Genomic DNA, 21,742 nt, shown 5'->3' with positions numbered 1-21,742 from the left:
GTATTTTTAGTTACTGAGTTGGTGGTGGTTGTTTTTAATAGGGGCTGTGAGACGTTTACTTTATCGATTGGCTTCATGTGCACATGTAGATAAGTTATTAACTGCATTATTCTCTCAGTGTAGCGCCATCACCAGGTTCCGAGCTAGCTCTTATGATAAATATAATCAATCAACAAAGGGGGTTTTACTCCATAAAATCTTCGCCACGCTGCAATCAAGAGAACAAAGTAGAGAGCAAAATCAAGCCCTATGCAACAATTTGCCCAAGCGCCTAATCGTGGTCTCATGAATATCCACCACCCATTCAAAATCCGAGAATTGTCCAGTCAGTATGGTATAGCTTCATCTCCGCGGATTGTTTTTCACTATTCCATCTGCGCCCTTGTTGAACTTTACCCGACAATCCGGACAGTACCATTTGGCCGTGCGACTTGGCACCTCGGACAGCCCGACACAGTCAAGATGAAACCATTCTCGGTCACACTACTTATGTTAGCGGCGCCATCAAAGTAGAATTATGGAGCACATACCTCTTGATTTTCACAGCAGATCATCGTCCCGAAACTCACGTCTCCACACAGACAATACCGTGGTTCGTTCGGGTCGATCTCTTCGAGGACTCCATCCTCGTCGATTCGAATGTCCTCGCGTGCCAAGGTACCATCTTTTAGGCCAACCTCACGCGTCCCAATCCGCTTCTTGCCGGGCTTCGCTTTGCGGCGACCGTAGCTTACCGCTGCACCACCATCTTGACCTGAAGACACAGGACCGGGTGCGGGGCGTTTACGCCTGCGATTGGGAGCACTCACACTGGCGGCTCGAGCTGTTTCTGGTACAGGAGTCTTCCGAGCAGGTGTGGCGCTTTTCTGACGGAGTTCGCGCTTGGTAGAAGGTGCAACGGCGCTGGCATTTGTGGTTGGTTCTAATGATAACGCAGCCGAGCGGCGAGATGGGGGTCGGGTAACCGGGGGGGTTGGCGTAGCCGCTTTTGCGGCTGTGATCGTAGGTTGTGCGATGGCGCGCTTGGGTCCAATTGGAGACGGCGGTAAGGAAGGCTTCTGCGACTCGGAGGTTTCTACAGCTGTAGGAGCTGGCGCTGCAATTGTAGGTGCTTCTTCAGGGATGGCGATGTTTGGATCAACGGGTGTGGGGGATCCTTTGCTAGTTCGGCGGCGTTTAGTCGCGCTTCGCAGCGAAGGACGGGTTTCAATTTCCACAGGCGCAGTAGGAGCAGCGGAGACAGCGGGGGCAGTAGGAACAGGGGAAGTAGCGGAGGTAGCAGTAGGAGGAACAGAGGGTGTAGAAGCAGAGGGACCGTCGGGTGCGGAGGGTTCAACATTGGAGGGACCATCAGACGTGGAGGGAGCAGCAGAAGCAGATGGGGCAGAAGATGCGGAGGGGTGGGGAGCTGAAGGAATGGGGGGAACCTCTGGGGGTGTCACCTCTTCGAGTTTCCTCTTTTTCCCTGCACGAGTGGGCTTGCTCACAGCTGGGACTTCTGGAACACTGGCCGTGGGTAAATTACTGGGAGCCACTGCTGGCTGCACTCCATCCTTGGCTGTTTGTTCTTGTGCTGCTGCAGCGGCGGCTGCGGCTGCGGCAGCCGCCTGCTCTCGGGCCTGGTTCTCCCGTTTAAGCTTCTTGGCCTCGTTCAGCTTCATGCCACGGTTGCTAAGCTTGGTCTCGAATGTGCCCTCGGTATCGCCGGTAGCCTCGCTGCGTTTGGTCAGCTTGCCCGGAACGTACGTGTTCATTATGTCGTCACAGTCCAAGAATTCAGCACCGGTGGCCTCGGCCTGCGCTTTCGCTGCCCGGTAAGCCTCCCAGCCGCGACCGCGCAAGGCCAGCTCGCGATGGATCATGACCTCACTGGGCTGCCAAACGGCATTCTTCTTCATCTTCTTCCGCAGTTTTGTCATTTCCCACTCAGTCAAACGCAACCATGGCATATCCTCACTTCCAGGTTTGGCGTCGTCAGGAGGTGGCTTGAGCATCGCTAAAGCATTGCTGGTCGATATGGCTGGAGCAGAAGGGCCTTGAGCACCGGTCGAAGCCAATCCAGAGGTCCGCGATCGCCGACGGCCCTTCTCCTTCTTGGCGGGCGCTGCTGCCGGCTCCGCGGGTGACTCTGAGGGTGTCACTTTGCTATCCGGCTCCACATCTGAATGCTCTGTGCTGGCAATAGGCGAATCGGGGTGCAAGTCGGCCAGATGCTCGGCAGAGATGAGAGATCGGCGTGTGCGCGACTTCTGCACAGTTGTCGCGCGAGCAGTATCGTGGCCATCCAAGCGCAACGTGATGCGCGTCGTGGTGGGCGGGCCAGAAATTTCCTCTGTTTTCTTGGTCGAGCGGCTTCTTTTGGTTGATGTGACGGGCGGCGCGGGAGGAGGAGTGGGTTCGCGCGACGCGGGCTTGGGGAGAGCTTCGAGCTTTTGCTTGATGCTGTCTAGCCGATTGAAGTGGCGATCAATGACATCGTATAGACGGCAAGCCTCCGCATATGCCGATTCACGGGCGTTGATGGCGCGATCAAGTTGTTCGGAGATATCTTTGCGCAGAGCACGCGCGTCGGGACGCACGTCGGAGGGGAGGGTGGGCAGCTGGCCATAAGCCTTGGTGAGATCATGGACGCCCTGTGTAGCTTCCAAGTAGCGTTCGTCGAGGCCGCGGATGAGAGTGAGGGAGCGAATGAGGTCAGCGGGGAGGTATTCGGTGTAGTCAATGTAGTCCGTGACGGTGGCCTGGGCGTCGGGATCAAAGGGGCCGTCGAGAATTAGCCCACCGGCGTCGTGATAGTCCGCCATGCCATCCAAAAGGTAGACGGAAAGGGTATACGAATGCGAAGGGGCGATAGATGGAGCGATTGAGTGAGCGACAGAGGGAGCGTTGAAGGAATAGGCGGACAAATGGTCAGAGATGGGCGGGCACCATGGGGGTGGGTGCGGCCAGGAAGAGGGACTGGTCCGCACTTTTACATGGAGGGAGCTTGACAGACCAGAGCCTGCAAGCTAAGGTGGAAATAAGTTAGAGACAAGAGAAGAGACAGAAGGGAAAGTTCAACTGAAGGACGAGGTGAGGAGGTAAGGGAGAATGAGAAGCAATAGAAGTATGCCAATGACGGGGACTGAAGTGGAGGAGCAGCGCTGAGATCAGTTGGAGATGTTGGCCAGTTCCGGACCTTCGATTCCCTCCGGCTGGAACCACCGCGGGTCGCGCCCGGGAATATAGTTGTTCCGAGGTTGACAGGTCAGGCACAGGCACAAGCAAAGTATGCTGCCGTCTCATGTCGGAAAATCCACCATTTTTTCAGCACGATATCTGGAGTACATTGATGGAATTTGCCGGCGATGCTCGAATTTACACGCTAGTGCAATGGTGATAGATTATTATGCCTGCTATGAATCACAAGCTTTGACAGCGCACTATGCTCTCCCCCTTGCTGCGCGTGCGCGGTTTTTGACTTGGTTCCATGTCTACATCAAACACTAATATGAGTTAAAGCATCAAGAATAGATTTTTGACCTAGATTACTCCAGTAATCAAGATCCATGAGGTACATAGCAGTGTGTTATAATCACTTAACAGTCAGTATTGGCAGAATCTACTTGGTTGTTGACAAATTCCACCGCCAATATCAAATCGCATACGGGTATTAGGCACAAAGATGCCTTGGATCTAGAAAATTCTGAATACTAGTCACCCAGTTTGATCCTACGAACACGGAGGCTTGAAGCAAGCTATATTGAGATGCGCTTCGAGAGTGTGTTACAACCTTAGCTGCTAAGAGCGCGAGCTACATACCACTCGAGGTACACAATCATTCATCAACGCGAGAAACGCAGTCTTCGGATTTACTATAAGAAATCCAAGGTCTGAACGACTCTCTGGCTCATTTGGTTCATTGAATATGAGGACAACGGATAGAGAAAGCTTCAACCTCACTAGAGGTTCTCAAGATGGTTAGACAGCACGTGGTAACACCAATGAACAGATACTCCCTAAGCGCATACTCTGTTCTGCTGGCATGAGATTGACTTGATAGGAAGTCTTCAATTTGGAAGAAAGTTTTTGGCCACATTTAAAACGTGCGGCCGCACATATCTATGTCAGTGGTGATGCCGGGCGGTTGGACCCGCGCAGGAATAGAGCACCCCTAATAGTGGATTTGTGATCAACTTCAATCCGCCTGCCGTTCGTAGGCAACACAAGGCCCCACATACCATAAGACCCTGGATCCCCGACTCGGTACCGACTATCTATGTTTTACGGCACAGCCTATTCTAAACTTATTCGTAAGATTCAAGAGGCAGAAAACTTTGTAGCCTATAGACTCATATACATGAAGGATTTCGGGTCCAAATGAGTGTGAGCGTGGACCTACAGGCTTGATATGCAAAGTCGATCAACTTTAATGGCCAATCAAAGTGTCAAACACGCAGCTGGTTCGAGAGAATTAATGCTTCACGGTCGTGGTTTCTTCGGCTACTATTCGGCCAAATTGTACCGGTTTATGTATGTCCAGCCTTAAAAAATTGTTCTCACTCAGTGGGTACCTCTAGAATGTTGATTGGGCAAGAAGTAAGACATCCGGAGTGGCTACCTGAATTTTGGAAGATGGGATAAGAGTCCACCAATTGTGAGTGAACAGATTGACTATCTATCGTAAATTTCGACAATAGTTTGTGGATTTAAGCTACCCTAGCTCAATAGCTCAATCCTTCGACCGCCGCATGTTCTTGGGATACTAAAGGCTGCCGATACCAAGCTTGCAACAGTGCATTGATTAGAGTATAAATCGGGGCCGGAACAGCAGAGTTGCGATTAGCCCCGTGACGCCATGTACTGGCCAACTTCGCAAAACGAAAAATGGTTCTGCGGCATCTTGTTTGTGCAAGGACTGCTTGTTATCGTGCTGAACATGTGAGTTCAAATATTGTTAACATATCATCCCTACCCCAGCAATTAACTAAACCACATTTCAGATACAACCTCGTTCAGTGGCAATCATGGGTCAATCCCAATGCCACTCAGGTCGCCATATCATATCAGGTCCCGATTAACATAGCACTCATAATGTTCGCCGTCGTTTATGAAGTATTCCTCGGTCTTGACATGGTACATCATAAGAATATCATCTTGCTTCTAGCCCTTTGCATTAGCAATGGATGTGTACTCGCCTATTCTGTGATGCAGTACATGTCTATCCATATGACCACCTTGAAAATCGGAGAAGACCGCGACTATTTCAATCAACCATTGGTGGACTTATCCAGAGACCTGTGGAAAGAAATCCAGCCTGCTGAGCTTCTGGTTCCCATCACTGTCAGTATCGCGACACTTCTCATGTGGCCGATCGCGTATTGGGTTCACAGAGAATTTTCTTGGGCTATATACCAGTATGTTCAGGGGAGCCTTCAGAGTCGAAAACAATATCGAGGATATGAGGTACTTGGAGTCCTGCAGAGCTCCATTCATTGGGAAAGTGTGATTAACTCTGACAGGCATATCTTGTTCTAATCAAATTCGACTTCTTTTTCTTGGTGGGCTTCATCATTCAGTATGACCTCATTGATGTCCACTTCGAGGAGCCTGAGTACTCCTTGACCTTAGCACTCATTCCAGCCGCACTGCTGGTGATGACTATGGGCACATATTTTGTCCGACGTGAATACAGAGTCCCCACGGCTATTATTGCAGTTAGTCATGGAGCATCAGAGTTACCACGTCCAAATGGCTAACTCGAACAGGTCTGTCGCCTAGGCATTGCGGCCTATCTACTGAGTCGGATCATTGTTCTATGTGGAAAAACTCGGCGCGCCAATACACCAGGGAAGGATATGATGCTGCTCTTTGCCATTGTAGCATTTGCGCTCTCCTGCCTTATCATTCTTTGCACGGTATATTGCATACTGAACTTTGAGCATGGTCTCAAGTCGGTGTTTGCCCGGAAGGATCAAGTCGCTCGGCGGTCTTTCGTGTTTCAGGAGCTTCCAAGTCACACGAACAGTACTCGACAGTCTAGACTCTCGCTTGACTAAGCTGAATACTATATAATAGATTTGAGTAATTATTATAAATGATTATATCCTTGTGAATGAGTGCGAACATTGGCTTTATGTCCTCAAGCACCAACGACATGTGCTGCTATTTTCGGGCACTGGTTGATGGCAGTAAGTGACAACCTTCTAAATTAGCAGCTCTGGTTTGATAATTCAAGTAATAACGCATTCACTCAGCCAAGCCTTCCTCGAAACATTAGATATAAATCTATTTGTCATGACTATGAATGGCCCATAGAAAGGTCATGGCAACTGAGTGAAGTGCGCTTGTTGCAGGCCAACGCTCCGAAACAATGCCATGTCCAATTGGAATGTTTGCCATTCACTGGATTGTATTTCGCACCTACTAACACTTCTAGGATGACCTCGTTGACTGTTGTTTCTCCGAACGATTGAAACCGCCGGGAGGTTGATCTCGGTAAATGACCTTCATTTAGTGTCGCATTAAGACGCCAACTATGTCAACACAATAACTTCTACATAGAGCACTGGAAATGTCTATTCACGTGAGTTCCTTATTCAATCATCTAATTTGCGTGGTGAAGCCGAATGAAAGATGAATCCTTCATGCCTGCCAGTTTAGGCTGCATGGCTCATGGCGGAGACTACCGTTTGCACGCGTTTGCCAACGCAAGGCTGTTTATTAAATATCTCTCCTCTTTTCCTCGCTCGCTCCCCATTTCCCCCCATCAACACCTTCCTAGCAAACAAAATCAGATTTCAAATTCATCACTCGCATTAACGCAATGGGTCCCGAAGAACGTCTCAAGCTGCTTTTTGCGCAGGATGAAGACCTCCTGAATTTGGACACCGGCCGCCGTCCTGCAAACGAATCTCGGCCCGATGATAACATCGAAGGCCCTCAGGCTGAGCTTACTGAGAACCTGGAAAACAGGCCGTCAGCAACAACTACCCAGCAGACAAGTCAACCCACTCAGATTGTGTCTCTTGAACTCCCTTCTCCACCCGGGCTCCCTACCCCAGTCCCGGCAGATGAACACGTATTTCCCACCAACGGCCAATTTAGCCCCCTTTTGGCTATTGCCAAATACCCCTACAGACATATGAAAGGAACCTTGAGCCAAGAGGTTTCCAGCCGCTTCTTTGACGCGGGTAAATTCTGGAACCGCTCGTGGGATATGTAAGTCGCGCAATCCATTGCTTTGTACAACTAGATCTGATAAGTGCCAGTTATTTTGTCCACGCACCAGCGTCTCTCGGATCTAGATTCGTGCTTCTTACTCCTACCAATAAAGTTAACATCTTTTTGGAAGAGATAAATTGTGCTCTGAAGTGTGAGTTGTCGCTGCCAACAGACATGTCCGCCGGGCTGGTCTTGTCTTTCAAAGATGGGTATCCTCAGCCTGTCTACCTCGGCCGCAGCACCACGCGTGAGACTAAGGAACAGCTCGAGTTACAAATTCCTGCTCCATCATCGGAGCACAACCGTCCTTCTGGAGATATGGATGAGGAATACGCTGCTTTCGAGACCATGATGGAAGCCGCTATCGAGGCCACCCGGAACAAAAAGAAATCTTCCAAGCAGAAACAGTTGATGCGTACGATGAAAGAGCTTGATATGAAGCAGATGGTTCGACGGATGCAGTGCTACTTTGGTTTGCGTTCCATGGATGACATTGAAGGGACAGCAGATATGGCTGACTGGGACGCCCCGGGTACAGTGCCCACGGTGCAGCCGCTAGATGCTACCAAGGCAGTACCGTATCCATTCTGGAGAGAGCCCGTATTTATCAGCATCGACGTAGAGTCGAATGAGCGCTGCCATAGCCAGGTGACTGAGGTCGGAGTGTCAGTGTTGGACATGCAGAGTCTGGTGGGAATACCGCCGGGCGTGAACGGCGACCAGTGGCGGAGCCGTATCCAGTCCCGGCATCTGCGAGTGAGAGAATACAGCCATATCGTGAATCATGAGTTCGTGTCGGGCTGTCCTGGCATGTTTCAGTTTGGAGAGAGCGAGTGGGTGCTGCAACGAGACCTGGTGGACGTAGTGCGATCAAGTCTGCGCTTGGAGGATGCACTGAATCGTCGACTCGTACTGGTTGGCCATAACCTTTCAGCCGATGTCAAGTATCTCAAGCAAGTTGGGGTTGACGTGGGAGGGTTTCGTGACCAGATCGACACAGCGCAGATGTTTCGTAAGCTGCGGAAGGAAGAGTCGGTACGGTCGCTGGGAGGCGTGCTGGCGAAACTGGACATAAGGGGCTGGTACTTGCACAATGCTGGGAATGATGCGCGGTACACTATGGAGGCTCTCGTCGCCAGCTTTATGGGAGCGGGTGAGGAAATTTCGACGTGAGGGCTTGTACATGCATTGTTAGCCTATCGTCCTCTCCAGAAGTTTCTTTCCAATATGAAATTACCGGACATCATCTCTTACCCTACTCTAGTGTTCGGAATTATCATGAGGAATCATCGACTGTCTAGCTACGAAAGTTATAGGATAAGGCATCTAAATAATCCACGAAAGTGTACTAGTTTCAGTGAGTTCATTGGACATGCCGCATAGGATCCGGTGAATGATAGTAGTTCGTACTCTAACCATCCTACTCTAACCATCCTTGGCGATCCATAAAAATCATCTAGCGCAGTATAGTACTTCGAAGATAGTATCTAGATATGACAACCTACTTAAGAACCCCACAGAGTAAGAATAAGACAAGCTCCTGTGCTAAACGTTATATGCTGTTCCTGACCCTTCCTGCAGAAACCAACCCTAATCTAATCCCTGCCGCCGATCTCCCCCCCTCCACAAGCCCCGTATTTACCCCACCCACATCATCATCACCATCATCTTTCCTCAACCCCTCCTCACAACAAACAACAATTCTCCTACAACTTCCGCTTTCACCACCAACCACCTCACAACCACAACCACAACCAAAATGACCTCTTTAACAACACACCTCCTCAACCTCAACCCCTCCGCCCTCCACACCTCAACCACTCACCCTCTCCTCCACTCCGCCGGCACCTCCACCCTCCCCAAAGCCACCCTCTCAGCCTGGCTCTCACAAGACCGTCTCTACGCGCAATCCTACGTTCGCTTTATCGGTCTCCTCCTCTCGAAAATCCGTCTCCCCTACACCACCACTACCAAAACCCCCGCCCCTCTCGAATCCCGCATCCTCTCCCTCCTCACCTCCGCCCTCCTCAACATCCAACGCGAACTCACCTTCTTCGAGACCGTCGCCGCCGAATACAACCTCGACTTGCAGGTACCCCCACCGGGCGCGACCACCTTCGGCCCTAGCGAAGCGACGCACGCATACACGGATTTGTTCCTTTCCTCGGGCTCGAGCGGCGTGACATTGTTGGAGGGGTTGGTGGTGTTGTGGGCTACGGAGGTGTGTTATTATAAGGCTTGGGGGTATGCGAGGGGTGTTATGGAGAAGGATAATAAGGGTGGAGAGGGAAGAGATGATGCGGATGGTGGTGCTTTGAGAGTGCAGTTCATTCCTAATTGGACGAGTGAGGAGTTTGGACGTTTTGTGGATGAGATTGCGGGGTTGGTGGATGAGGTTGCTTCGGGTGTTGCGGGTAGTGAAAGGGAGGAGTTGCTGGGGAGGTGTGAGCGGTGGTGGAGGCAGGTTGTTTGGTTGGAGGGGATGTTTTGGCCGGAGATTTGAGGTGTTAGGGATTGAGAATTGAAATTTCTTCTATGGAAGGTATAATGTGTATGGTTGAAAAAACAAGGGTGTGTCGGGGGTATATGGGCTTGGGATATGATTGGGATGGATGTATACTGGATTGGACTGGGCACTGTTTAAATTCGGGATATGGAATTACGATATTGTGACTGAAGGCTGTTTGATCTCGATATGAGTCCCAGTGGGGTTTAATATCCTCAGAATACTGTTCAATCATCGAGTTTGATGATCCCAGTACCATCGGTCCCCCCACTTTGAGAGGCAATATTAATGAAGGGAGGTGTGGGCCGCATCGAGGATATTCGATGGGTATCGATGACTTTTCCATGTCTAGCGCATCTTTTTGGAGCCGCTAGCATGTCATACTAATGATATCTCCAATTTAATAAATTTCTTAATTTTGGTAAGTACCCCGGTTATTACGGACGGCCATATTGTGATTCCAGATTAGCCTCCATATCGGGAAAACAGTGGATCAAGGCCCTTTGGCTAGATCTACTCTAATAATAATGCTTCATTTACTGTGCCATGAAAAGATTAAGATCTACAAAGTCAAAACAATGCATCCCAGTATCGCATGTGCATACCGCATGGAGCTCCTCAGCAAACATATATTGTACGGAGCAATCAAATGCAGTGGGTCCGAGTCACCGCCCACCACCAACTTAACTGCCGACCAAATTCCACTCACCGCATCCAAGATCACCTCCCAAGCAATGCGATAACAGCATCATCCCCCTTCACCATCAACTCAATTCCTCTAAATCTACCACCCTAAAGGCCAATCTATTACCAAAAAGAAAATGCCCCCCAAAGCGCCCAAGGGCGAATACATCGAAACAGTACGTCCCACCCCACCACATCCTCTCCCCATCCCCCTTCCCCCCCCCAACAACAAACAAACCCATACTAACCCACCCTCCCACCATCACAGGACACAGGCAACAAAATCTCCCGCCGGTCACTAATCCACGGAACCCAACACATCATCCTCGGCGGCAAGACAGTAATCCAAGCGGACGCCGTCATCCGGGGGGACCTCTACCGCTCCTCTTCCTCATCCGCATCTACATCCTCCGACCCGCAACAAGCCGCCGGCGGTAGCGGCGGTAGTGCACCAAACAGCCCCTCCGTGGCCATTACAATAGGCCGATACAGCTATATCTCGCGACAAGCGATCCTGCGACCGCCGTCGCGACTACACCGGGGTGTGTATTCGTTCTACCCGCTCAAGATCGGGGATCATGTGTTTGTGGGCGAGCGGGCGGTAGTAGAGGCGGCGACGGTGGGGAATCATGTGCATATTGGGAAGGATGCGGTGGTGGGGAGTATGGCCATCTTGAAGGATTTCGTGTATGTGTTGGATGGGGCGGTGGTGCCGGGGGGCATGGTGGTGCCGAGTTGGTGTGTTGTCGGGGGTGCGCCGGCGAGGATTGTGGGTGAGGTTGGGGAGGGGTATGGGGTTGAGGGGGCTGAGGGGGGGTTGGCGAGGGAGAGGTATAGGTTGGTTGGGAGGTGAGGAATTACTGACTACTTATTGTTGTTGATGATGATAGTTATGATTGGTTTGTGTTCGTGTTTACTGTTTATGTGCGTGTGTGTGCGTGTGGCTGTTTAGTACTATACCCCCTTGGTCTAGTTTATTTCTTTTATTTAGGAACTCTGTGTGCGCGCGAGATATATCAAAAAACAACAACAATCTAGATACATAGTTCATATTGTCTGGCTCGTTGGTGGTTGGCCAGACTTTACAGTGAGATCCGTCTAAGCCGACTCTCTTTGCTGGTGTATTCTAGGCCTGCTTCGGTGCGTGCCATGTCATTGATCCATTGCTTGTGCGGTTTGACTTCTTCTTTCTTGGAGAGCTTGGATGACAGGTACAGCCAGTTCAGGGCGTTTCCGACTGTGCTGACCTCGTCGCAGACGTGCTCAAGCGCAAATTTCTTGGTCCGCTCGTATAGATCGTCGTCAGTGCACAATTCGAACAAGTGTTGTGCAACTGCATCTGTGTCGCCGACTTCCACGAGGAAACCGTTCTTCTTATCTGCCACTTGTAGTGGAATTCCACCAGCCTTGGTTGCGATCACTGGGGTACCCTTGTGGATTGCCTCGGATACCTTGACTTCGAACCCTTCACGTGTGGACAGCTGCAGAGCGACCTTGGCCTTGGAAAGGAGTGCGTTAAGCACCTGATCCGAGGGCCCGAGTCGGACAACGCAGATCTTGTCAGATAGGTCTGGGAGGTCTTTCTCAATGTGAGCTAGCACAGAATCGTAGATCACAGTGCCATCGGGGTCGTCAACGGAGCCGTGCCCACAAATAAGCAGTTTGGGTGGCGTTCTGTCGGGTAGAGATGAGGTGAACCGTCTATAGAACTTTGCATACGAATCTACAACGTCGAAGATACCCTTGGAAGGGTCGAACCGGGCAATTTGAACAATGTACTCGTCTGCTAAGTGGTTAGCATTCTCTCGATAGCAAAACATATGCATGTGTGGCTTTAGGATTGCTCTCACCATGTGGGTAATTAAGAGTCATCATCCCTGAGTTCCTGCAAACAGAGTTGAAGACACGGCCGTAATAGGCAACATCCTCTTCACGCATGTTCTTATTCAGACCATCCAACCTAACTCGGAATGTCAGCTAGATACAACATGCAGGTATCTCTTGGGACTGACCAATCAGTTGAAGCAGGCATATAGCCCACCATCTCGTCTGGGACATCTTTCGGCACGAAGATGCTCACTGGGTGACTGATGAACAGATCTGCCTGCTGCACCTGTTTCCAGATCCACGACCAGGTATCTGCCTGTGGGGAGCCAGGTTGATTGATCAGATCACTGCGAATTTGGATATGGCTTCGGAAAATGACCGGTCGGTTAGGTGCTAGCTTCTTCGCAATGGGAATCAATGCAGGCATTTGCGGATCGTCAATGATGATAACGTCGGCGCCTCCCTCCTCAGGCGGCCGCAGAGAGCCACCAGGGGAGAGCCAGTATCGTTTCGCATTCTCGTTGATCCAATCAATAACCTTTTCCCAGTCCTCATTGCTCAAGCGCTCATCCGGAGCAGCAACGCCTTGAAGGATATTATGGTTGTTTTTGGTTATGCGAAAAACTCCAGGCCGCGGTTTGGGAACATACCTAGAATGGAAGATCTATCAGACATTCGATGCCAAAGGCTATTGGATGGAAGACTTACCACTTAATGTCAGTTCCCAACGAGTATGAGAATCTTGCGAGGGCGTGTCTCATGAGGGCTACTCCTCCGCCCTGAGGAGTGGCACTAAAGAAGGCAATCTTTGTGCCTCTGTTCTTGAGGTCGTCGGCATAGTAATTAACTGCATCCCAGGTCCTCTGTGTGACTGTCTTCTGGAAGTCCTCCAGGTTTGTAAGGCGCACATGGAAGGCAGTGTCGACTTCCACTAACCCCAAGAAACCGACTTGCAACAACGGAATGTTTTCAGGGCCAAACAACCTTGTGTGCTGTAAGCACATGCGCACTGCCTCAGGTTGGGCAAGACATACCTGACACACTTGCGTCCCATGGACTCTGCCTGTTCATCGATGCTCTTAAGCTCCCAGCCAGTAGACTTCCGGACAGGATGATCAACGTAGTGATCGACTCCGATATTACTCTCCTCGGGCAGAACCAAGGGAATCACATCCAGCTCCGACCAGAGACGTGAGCATAGAGTGGAGCATTTCCGAGCCACTGAAGTTGGCATTGCCAGCCCGATAAACTTCTCCAGGCGTTCGTCACTATACTCCCGCAACTGGTTCAGCACATAGTCGGTGATTTCGGCACAGACGCTCCGGCCACCCTGTGGAACGATGTCCTTCTGATGAAAATCGAGAAGATAGGTAGTATCACGAATCGCAAGGGCTACAGTGACTCCATCGTCATCGAACAGTACTGAGAGACCAGCATAGATAGTCTAATGGAAGGCATCGGTTAGAGATGTCATGGGGTATTGAGGCAAAAGCGAGATTTACCTTTGATGGAGGGGCTTCCCAGGAGTTCCTGTCAAACTGATGCGAGAGCTGCAGCTGATGAAAGGATGAACGGCGCTGGAACGGTTGAATACCGTCAGTGGTCATGTTGGCAATGATGATTGAGAACTATAGATAGAGTACAGTGTCCAGGGGATTTCAATAAGGTGATCAGACTGCTACTCAGGATTTGGAAAAAAAGGAACTGTTTCCTATAAATCTCAATGAAGGGACTTCAGGTTCGGTCGCCGGTCCGGGGTTTGTAAGACCATGGGTGGTGGTGGGATGACTTCACCAGTCCATGGAGTGTGCTACCACTTCGCCATGACGTATTGCAAACAGCATACGATTTACTCCGGCGGCAGTGAGAATCCGCCTTTTTGACCAGGATCATTGAAGAATAATTGGCCATGAAGAACTCCAGGTGGATCAGGAGATGTTTGGTGGCTTGTAGGTTCCTTTCTCCCAAGTCATATCAAGGTACGATGAGGCATAACCATCACCACTCGATATGGATGGTGTTGATCGTCGGGAGCGGGGACTTCCGATAGGTACTACACAAGATAGCGAGTGCGCTAAGTCTGCAGAACGTACTTATGCTTGGTTGTGACTTGCGAGAGCAAGGCTAGGTTCATGGCACAGGCCACGCTAAGAATAAAAAAAAAGTCCGTCGCCAAGGAGTCGGACTACTTGCTTCTATTGACAATGATGATTTGATTGTGAGGCGCATCTACATTCTATAGCAAAGGTCCTCTTGATCGGGAATAACTGGGTCCGAGTGGAGAAGTGTAATTAGTAGGTGCTTGTGTGTGCCTGAGGATACGCTGCAAATGCTGAAACCACCGAGTGCTTGGCGCGGGGCGCTTAGTCATGGGCAGCCCCTTTTACGGAGCGCTCGAGCAGACGAGCGAGAGAGCGAGAGAGAGAGAGGCGCTCCTCGTGTGGATCGTGAACCCTGAAATTCTTATTGCTGCTGTTCGATCAATCGTTTGTGCAATTTGACTTTCGACCCTGTTGGACCGACACTCTCTCTTTGCTGCCTCAACGTGCGTCGTTATTGCCCCTTCTTTACATAAGGTAAGTTCCATATGTCTTGTTTACCTTGCGTCTGCGAACGCATGGTCCATTATGGAGACGTCGCCCTGTTGACGCGGACCGCTAGCACGGGGTAATTGACCTTACGTTTAGTTTTCGTTGTCCTCTTTCTCCCACGGCCCCCTACTCGACCAATCGGTCCACCATCTAGAATCCCGATTCCTCACTGCAATTGCATTGCATCGGAGACGCTTTCTGGCGCTCGTTGAATCTCCGCAGGCTCAGTCGCTCCTTTATCCTATCTACAGTCGGCGGTCTTCAGGAGACGCCTCCTTTAGTCACAATGGGTGGTCAAGTGTCCAAGATTATGGGGAAGATTTTCGGTACGAAGGAGATGCGGATTTTGATGCTGGGTTTGGATGCTGCTGGAAAGACCAGTACGTTTGCTCCTCGACTCTGCGTGGACTCTTAACCATGGCTATGTGGAAACTAACACAGTGCGTTAGCAATCCTCTACAAATTGAAGCTCACCAATCAGGACGTCACCACTATCCCTACCGTCGGTTTTAACGTTGAAAGCGTCACCTACAAGAACGTCAAGTTCAATGTTTGGGATGTTGGTGGACAGGACAAGATCAGACCCCTCTGGAGACACTACTATTCTGGTCGGTTTTCGCTTTTCGCGTGTTATCAGCGGATCGGGCGGCAGTTAGCTGACATTGGGTGAACTCTTCAGGTACACAAGGATTGATTTTCGTCGTGGACTCCAGCGACACTGCTCGTTTGGAGGAAGCTCGCTCCGAACTTCATAAAATTATCAACGATCGCGAAATGAAGGATGCTCTTCTGCTGGTCTTTGCCAACAAGCAGGATGTTCAAGGCCGTAAGTTTTCGCATTGTTATGGTGGGAAACGACGTCGCGACTGACCAGGATTCTTCTTGCAGACATGAGCCCCGAGGAAGTTACTCAAGCGCTACAGCTCACCAAGTTGAAGGATAAGCTGTGGTACGTTGCTCCAAGTGTCGCAACGGAGGGAACTGGTATCTTTGAGGGCCTGGTAAGTTACACGCCCCCTCATCGGCAATGCTCAGCCATCTAACGCTCAACTCTCGCAGGCATGGCTCTCCAACAACGTCAAGACGCAACCTCAGAAATAAAACAGCCGCCGGCCAACACCTGAGCCGCAAAACTTGGAGGCCATCTGCACGGCCTCTCGTGTACAACAGTTTCCTTTGTACCAACTGAACCATCAGAACACCTCTCGTTTCACGTTCGATTTGATGACAGAAGACGCAGCATTTGGATCCTGTGTTTGCAATATTTCCTTTCACGCGCACGCCGTTCCGCTTTTCCTTTCTCCTTTATTTTCATGATATCCCCACTGTTTCGATGCGGGTCATTTCGAATACCGTCTCTTAATACTATTTTCCTATTTTCCTTTTCTCTGTTGTCTGCTTTTCTTCGCCGCCCCCCCTTCTCGTGTGTAGAAACATTCAAAATAGAAGGAACTTGGACCAGCACATACCTGCATACATATACTCACTTTAATGTTTCCTTTTTTCTCGTCGCATTTATTTATTTATATCCCAGTTGTATTTTCCCCGGCTCGGTTGTTGATAATATTCTTTAGATACTACCAAACCCCAAAAAATCCACACTTTATGAATAAACGATAAAAAATAAAGGAACCCAAACCAAAAGCAAACAAACAAACAAAGATCATATGTTCCACCAACGTCATTGACTCATGACCTCCCTCCCAGCCCAGCCCACCCCGTAAAAGGCCTCGGAAAATCCTCCTTGAGACACATGGAACGGAAAGCTCGTCCCACCAGTCACCTCACCTCCTCCCGGCCATCGGATATATAAGCAAAACCCAATCTTGCATAAATATATTGGATAAAAGGCAGCGAAGTTAAGCTCCGAGCACATGCACAACTCTCGACTACCCGCCCCATCCATGGGTAATAAATGTGGCTGGCTCCCTCCCTTCGTCAGATAGCATCAATCTGACACCAGTGGCTCTGGGAAGGAAAAGTTAACTTGATGGGTTGTTAGTTAAATAGACGACACAACATCACGTAGTAGTTTTCACTTATAAGTTATCTGTATTATACACACACGTACACACTACAAGACTACGACAAAGCTTTCCATAACTGAGAATATTTACCTGAGAATGCCCGACTACGCAACAGGTGATACGGTTCGCTATAAGCCTATTGGCGGTGAGTCATTACTACACTCTCCCTCTCGTGACCGGCCGCTCTTCTAGGCAGGAAAGGATAGATGAAGGGAGACTAACAAGGGGTAACTCAATACGCAGGACCTGATTCTAAGACCGCTGAAGCAATCGGCATCATCCGGGACGTCCGCACGCACTCTGGTACTATGACGGGGCGGAAGATCGAAGCGTCGGATGAGATGCCGCGGTATGAGGTGCGTGTATAGTGATACGGATGGATGTGGTATGGTAAGCAGTAACGCTGATTACGGTTCTGGGGTGGTGGTAGATCGAGAACGCTCATACACATAAACGAGCGGCGATCAAGGAGAGTAGTATTCTTGGCCCGGCGGAGTGAAAGGACCATGACATTATTTATTGATGTGCGGAGGGCAGTCCTGGGTTAGGGGTGGTAATCTATATTTAATAATGTTTTAGGGTAAACGGCAAGATGAGAGATAGTTAATGGTTGACAACAAAGTGATCTGCCTTCATTAGCTTCTTGGGTGGGACGTTGTGCTTGCAGTGACTCCAAGGTACTCAGTTTGTCGGTCTACATAATGGCACATGTGTCCAGGTGCATGGTATTTGAGAAAGTGAAAGAAACAATCGTGAATTTTTCTAAAACTATACATCCGATCCATATGTTAAATAACTGGTATCCTAAACGCTAAAGTCGTCACATTCATTCATACTCCCTTTCGTTGTTGAATCGACAGGAGTTTATGTCGCGGCCATTCACGACGGGTATATTTACAGCTGGCCGGGCCAGATATCGTTGGCGATCTCGCGCACAAGCTTCAGCTTGGCGATCATGCCATCGCGGTCAATGGCGTTACCCTCACGGTGACTGGCAAAGCCACACTGGGGGCTGACACCGACCTGGTTGAGGGCTTCCTCGAGAGAGATGTTGTTGCCCTCGGCGATGAACTTGGCAGCGTCATAGACACGCTTCTTCATCTCCTCCTTGTCCTCGAGGGCAGCGAACTTGCTGGTCACAACACCCAGGATGACGTTCTTGTGGGTAGGGAGCTCCTTCAGGGGCTCGAAGCCACCAGCACGAGGGGTGTCATACTCGAGGTAGTAGGTGTCAACATTGAGCTCCTTGAAGAGCTTGGTGGCAATGCGGTCGTAGCCACCCTCAGAGAAGTGACGGCTGCCAACGAAGTTACCACGGCAAAGGTGCACACCAATGTGCATATCGGCAGGGCGCTTAGAGATGCTGTCGTTGTACAGCTTGATGTACTGCTCGAAGGTCTCATCGGCGGAGCGAACGTTCAGAGAGTCCTCCTTCCAGCCAGCAAGCATCTTCTCAGAGCAGAAGTCTGCAGTTTGAGTCAGCGTGTTATTCTCATGGATAAATATACAGACAGGATGAACTCACAAGCAAGGTTGGGGTCGTCGAACTGGACGTTCCTGCAGCCAACATCATACAGCTCCTGCAGCTCAGCCTGAACCGCCTTGGCGATGTCACCGAAGTACTCCTCGTCGGAGCTGTACACGTCCTTGGGGTAGGCCTTGCCCTCCTTGTACCGCAAGTGGTACCAGTTAGGAGCAGCAAGGGTGATCTTAAGGTTCTTGACCTCCTCAGGAGGGACAACGCTGGCCAGGTACTTGAACTCCTTGGTGTAAGTGCTGCCGACGTGCTTGATCTTGCCGGTGCAAATAACGGTCTCACCAGGCTTGTGACCAGCCTCGAGGAACGCGGCAACATCGGGGGCGTAGGGGCGGAAGACATCGGCATCGACATCACGGACCTCCTCGAATCCCTCAAGTCCAGGGAAGAAAGAACCCCAGAACACTGTCGCGGTCAACATTGTCAGCAATGAGTTCCTATGATTATGCGCGATGTATGAGGGCCTAGCTTACTGTGACGGCGGTACTCTCCGTCGGAGATGGCGGCATAACCCAACTTCTTCTGGGTCTCCGCGACCTCCTTCACATCCTTGTTCTCGATAGCATCAAGCTGAGCCTCGGAAACCTCGCCCTTCTCGAAAGCGGCCTTGGTCTTGAGGAGCTCCTCCGTCCGGAGGAGAGAGCCGAGGTGCTCAGCACGGAAAGGAGGGTTGCGGTGGAGTTGAGGGGCCATGATGATTGTGATTGCTTGAGTGTTCTGTCCGAAAATCAGTTAGAGAATCCAGTGACAACCAACTTTTCATGGGTTCACGGAAGAAACATACCTGGTCTGGTGACAGAATGGAGAGAAGAAGACAACAGCCGACTCGAGTCAAGAAGAAGGAAGAAATGGGGGGCAAGAGACCCCCTCATTTCTCAGCAAGCGAGTTCTCCGAGTCTTGTCCATGTTCTTCTCCGGTCTGTTCTTGCCCCACCGCTCTGGACAGTGACCCCAAATTCTGGGACCGATTTCGCAGGCCCAGACAACATACAACAAAACAATTCAAGCAGATTCTTGCGATCTGCGCGCCCCTTGAGTACTACTTGTTACGACTACCTTCACTCGAAGACCAAAACACACCGAGTAATTCCACAAACTTCAATGCCTTCTGGCATCTGGGAGAGCTTCCGATGAAGGATTGAGCCAGAAGTACTAATGTAAATCCTGGAAGGCGGAAAGAAGATCGGCAAGGAAGCCTCCGGTGGGGCCGATGTATAAGTACTGACTCAGCAATCAATTTCATCTGGGGTTCTTTCTGTTCTGGGTTGGCTGCAGATGCCTAAAGCAAGTACTATATTAATTCTACTAGTAGTTATTGCGACAATTCCTTATCTCCCCGTTGAGATTATAGTATTGCACTCTGAATAGTACACCGTTGCTGGGTGGCTGCGATGTTGTCGAGTGTCAGGACTCAGAACAAGCCAGAGCAAGAGTTGCGGGGAGAGACTAATGCAGCTCCACATTCATACAGCAAAGGCGTTCCTATAAAGTTGGCGTGATTTCCAAAGCTATACAGAGTATGTCATGTCGAGTCTGGCTTGAGTTCGGTGATATATATAAATTCGGCGCATGTAAAGTGCGACTACAGATCACAGTAGTCCTGCTATCTGTGCAAACGCCAATTTAGTCTGTCAAAGCATTCTGTCACGGTTTTCCTGCTTATGGAGCCATCTTCGCCATTTCACTATCACGTGAAATGAATGTGGGGTCCCCCGGCAATTGACAGCAAGCATTCTTCCCGAAACTCACCACGCCATAACTCCTTTCTGGAAAGTACATCGCTGTGGGCTGGCATTTATGTCCAATTCATTGGCTTTCTATACTTGATTTGAAGCCCATAGTCTCCGCAATGTGAGGCATTCGGACGAAAACTTTATCTCGGATTACTGGAACAATGTCTTCACCACATTCGCCCCTAGAAAGCCTTCCGAATGAGCTTCTGGATCAGATCATCTCCGAGCTCTCGGCTTCCCCTCCTTCTCAGTCCAGGGTGCACAAGCCTCCTTGTATGCGTATTACTACATCTAGAACTAGGGATCTGAAGAATCTTGCACGCACCTCCTCCCGACTTCTGGAGCTGGTGCGCCCCCACCTCTTCGCTCATGCTTGCTTCGATATCAAAGATGTAGCGGACTTTGTCTCCTTTACAACGAGTTTAGATCTTGGTCGATATGTAATATCGATTGTGGCCAAGGGGATGGACTCACCCGATCATCGAGAGGATCCCTATTGGTGGCGTCCAGTACTCGATAGTCTCAATCCGCTACGGATCATCGTGATTGCACCTCCTCCATTTCTGGCCGCCATGCTTGACACACGGATCATGGACGGACATAGCTGGGCATTCGAGGTTCCTTTCCAGGTTCTACAATTGGAACAGAACTCGCGGGTCTGCAAGCCTCCTCTACTATCAGAGACAAAGCATCCAGCCAGTCTGCTTGAGACTCGGGTATGGTCTTCCTTTGCCTTCAACGAGTCTTCCTCACTCAGGGCATACAATCACTACGAGTATTTCATGTTCCAGGTTCCTTCCCTGTTCAATAAGTGGGGAACAGTGGCATCCACACAACTGTTCTCCGAGAGGCTGGACCTTTCCCGCTCATTGAAATCCTTCACGTCGTTCAACTATACGGCAGTGTTTCCGTTCTATAACCATGTCAAATTAGTCTTGGATGCCGTCGAATTGATGACAAACCTGCGTTCATTGACCATTCAACTTGCCCCGTCTCCGAATGACAAGATCACGGAGATGGAACAGAGAGGCTCCATGGACCCCAGTGACCCATGGATGGAGATTGCTACCGGATATTCACTTATTGCACACACTGTCAGGAAGATGGGGGCTCTAGATAGTCTCGCGGAATTCCGTACGCCAGATTACGATTTTGATGCTCTGCGTTCAGAATTATCCACTATCCTAGGGGATGTGTTGGACAGCAGCGGATGGGTACATGATGGTAGAGGGACTTGGACAAAAGTACCTTCGAACGGCGAAAATGATCGGTTGGGTTCTCCTACGGTGCCGGTAGGTAACGCTCTCTGATATTCTGCAGTAATGAGCGCACACCTGAAATCATTCTGGATGATATGCGCTTCAAGAAATGTAAGTATATTGGTGATGCGCCTGTACATTATTTCATTCCATACTTATATTCACGACTTCCGTTTGTCCGAGTAACTTTACAGCTTGCATATCGACATATAGAACGATATAGGTAGAAAGTTATTTACTCTGCATTCTCATGGTGTATACTGCGACACAGAATATACGTCATTGTCACGTGACATTACATGAACTAATGCTTGAGAGGGCATACTCGATGGTTAATCGAATATTATATTACTATTAGGTATAATTCTTCCGTTT

General features: G+C 50.0%; 10 protein-coding genes across 10 annotated transcripts; 7 read left to right on the top strand and 3 right to left on the bottom strand.

Moving 5' to 3' along the window:
- Positions 1-87: 87 nt before the first annotated feature.
- On the bottom strand, positions 88-3,148 carry BO88DRAFT_400551 (putative PHD finger domain protein). The gene is made up of 2 exons (XM_025705607.1): positions 570-3,148; positions 88-532 (listed from the first exon to the last, which is right to left on the bottom strand). The coding sequence occupies exons 1-2, from the start codon at positions 2,802-2,804 to the stop codon at positions 488-490; spliced, it is 2,280 nt and encodes a 759-aa protein (XP_025568696.1). The 5' UTR covers positions 2,805-3,148; the 3' UTR covers positions 88-487.
- Positions 3,149-4,807: 1,659 nt separating this feature from the next.
- On the top strand, positions 4,808-6,042 carry BO88DRAFT_378597 (uncharacterized protein). Its single transcript, XM_025704446.1, has 4 exons — positions 4,808-4,920; positions 4,983-5,445; positions 5,502-5,696; positions 5,748-6,042. The coding sequence occupies exons 1-4, from the start codon at positions 4,838-4,840 to the stop codon at positions 6,036-6,038; spliced, it is 1,032 nt and encodes a 343-aa protein (XP_025568695.1). The 5' UTR covers positions 4,808-4,837; the 3' UTR covers positions 6,039-6,042.
- Positions 6,043-6,805: 763 nt separating this feature from the next.
- BO88DRAFT_440236 (QDE-2-interacting protein) lies at positions 6,806-8,376 on the top strand (the record flags this gene model as incomplete). Its single annotated transcript, XM_025709769.1, has 2 exons — positions 6,806-7,200; positions 7,287-8,376. 2 exons carry the CDS (start codon positions 6,806-6,808, stop codon positions 8,374-8,376), a joined length of 1,485 nt encoding a protein of 494 aa, XP_025568694.1.
- A 495-nt stretch (positions 8,377-8,871) lies between these two features.
- Positions 8,872-10,173, top strand: BO88DRAFT_483885 (putative transcription regulator PAB1642). Its single transcript, XM_025712254.1, has one exon. It carries the CDS (start codon positions 8,963-8,965, stop codon positions 9,704-9,706), a length of 744 nt encoding a protein of 247 aa, XP_025568693.1. The 5' UTR covers positions 8,872-8,962; the 3' UTR covers positions 9,707-10,173.
- Positions 10,174-10,530: 357 nt separating this feature from the next.
- BO88DRAFT_327880 (dynactin subunit 5) lies at positions 10,531-11,246 on the top strand (the record flags this gene model as incomplete). The annotated part of the gene is made up of 2 exons (XM_025702528.1): positions 10,531-10,569; positions 10,662-11,246. 2 exons carry the CDS (start codon positions 10,531-10,533, stop codon positions 11,244-11,246), a joined length of 624 nt encoding a protein of 207 aa, XP_025568692.1.
- A 109-nt stretch (positions 11,247-11,355) lies between these two features.
- ccg9 (putative trehalose synthase (Ccg-9)) lies at positions 11,356-14,250 on the bottom strand. The gene is made up of 6 exons (XM_025705606.1): positions 13,723-14,250; positions 13,255-13,664; positions 12,929-13,204; positions 12,406-12,870; positions 12,244-12,353; positions 11,356-12,176 (listed from the first exon to the last, which is right to left on the bottom strand). Exons 1-6 carry the CDS (start codon positions 13,825-13,827, stop codon positions 11,476-11,478), a joined length of 2,067 nt encoding a protein of 688 aa, XP_025568691.1. The 5' UTR covers positions 13,828-14,250; the 3' UTR covers positions 11,356-11,475.
- A 501-nt stretch (positions 14,251-14,751) lies between these two features.
- BO88DRAFT_25117 (ADP-ribosylation factor family protein) lies at positions 14,752-16,018 on the top strand. The gene is made up of 6 exons (XM_025702217.1): positions 14,752-14,796; positions 14,908-15,191; positions 15,261-15,419; positions 15,491-15,637; positions 15,700-15,812; positions 15,871-16,018. The coding sequence occupies exons 2-6, from the start codon at positions 15,098-15,100 to the stop codon at positions 15,910-15,912; spliced, it is 555 nt and encodes a 184-aa protein (XP_025568690.1). The 5' UTR covers positions 14,752-14,796; positions 14,908-15,097; the 3' UTR covers positions 15,913-16,018.
- Positions 16,019-16,861: 843 nt separating this feature from the next.
- Positions 16,862-17,586, top strand: BO88DRAFT_400546 (DUF2945 domain-containing protein). Its single transcript, XM_025705605.1, has 3 exons — positions 16,862-16,983; positions 17,082-17,194; positions 17,269-17,586. The coding sequence occupies exons 1-3, from the start codon at positions 16,935-16,937 to the stop codon at positions 17,335-17,337; spliced, it is 231 nt and encodes a 76-aa protein (XP_025568689.1). The 5' UTR covers positions 16,862-16,934; the 3' UTR covers positions 17,338-17,586.
- On the bottom strand, positions 17,563-19,511 carry BO88DRAFT_431382 (cobalamin-independent methionine synthase II family protein). The gene is made up of 4 exons (XM_025709294.1): positions 19,160-19,511; positions 18,849-19,092; positions 18,364-18,780; positions 17,563-18,304 (listed from the first exon to the last, which is right to left on the bottom strand). The coding sequence occupies exons 2-4, from the start codon at positions 19,066-19,068 to the stop codon at positions 17,733-17,735; spliced, it is 1,209 nt and encodes a 402-aa protein (XP_025568688.1). The 5' UTR covers positions 19,069-19,092; positions 19,160-19,511; the 3' UTR covers positions 17,563-17,732.
- Positions 19,512-20,125: 614 nt separating this feature from the next.
- Positions 20,126-21,518, top strand: BO88DRAFT_25093 (F-box domain protein). Its single transcript, XM_025702214.1, has one exon. The coding sequence runs from the start codon at positions 20,270-20,272 to the stop codon at positions 21,416-21,418; it is 1,149 nt and encodes a 382-aa protein (XP_025568687.1). The 5' UTR covers positions 20,126-20,269; the 3' UTR covers positions 21,419-21,518.
- The last annotated feature ends 224 nt before the right edge of the window (positions 21,519-21,742 follow it).

The sequence above is a fragment of the Aspergillus vadensis genome (genome assembly GCF_003184925.1).
Source record: "Aspergillus vadensis CBS 113365 unplaced genomic scaffold BO88scaffold_1, whole genome shotgun sequence".
NCBI classification, from domain to species: Eukaryota; Fungi; Ascomycota; class Eurotiomycetes; order Eurotiales; family Aspergillaceae; genus Aspergillus; species Aspergillus vadensis.
The sequence above is the reverse complement of the archived record's forward strand: the minus strand, read 5'-3'. Positions and strand labels throughout refer to the sequence as shown.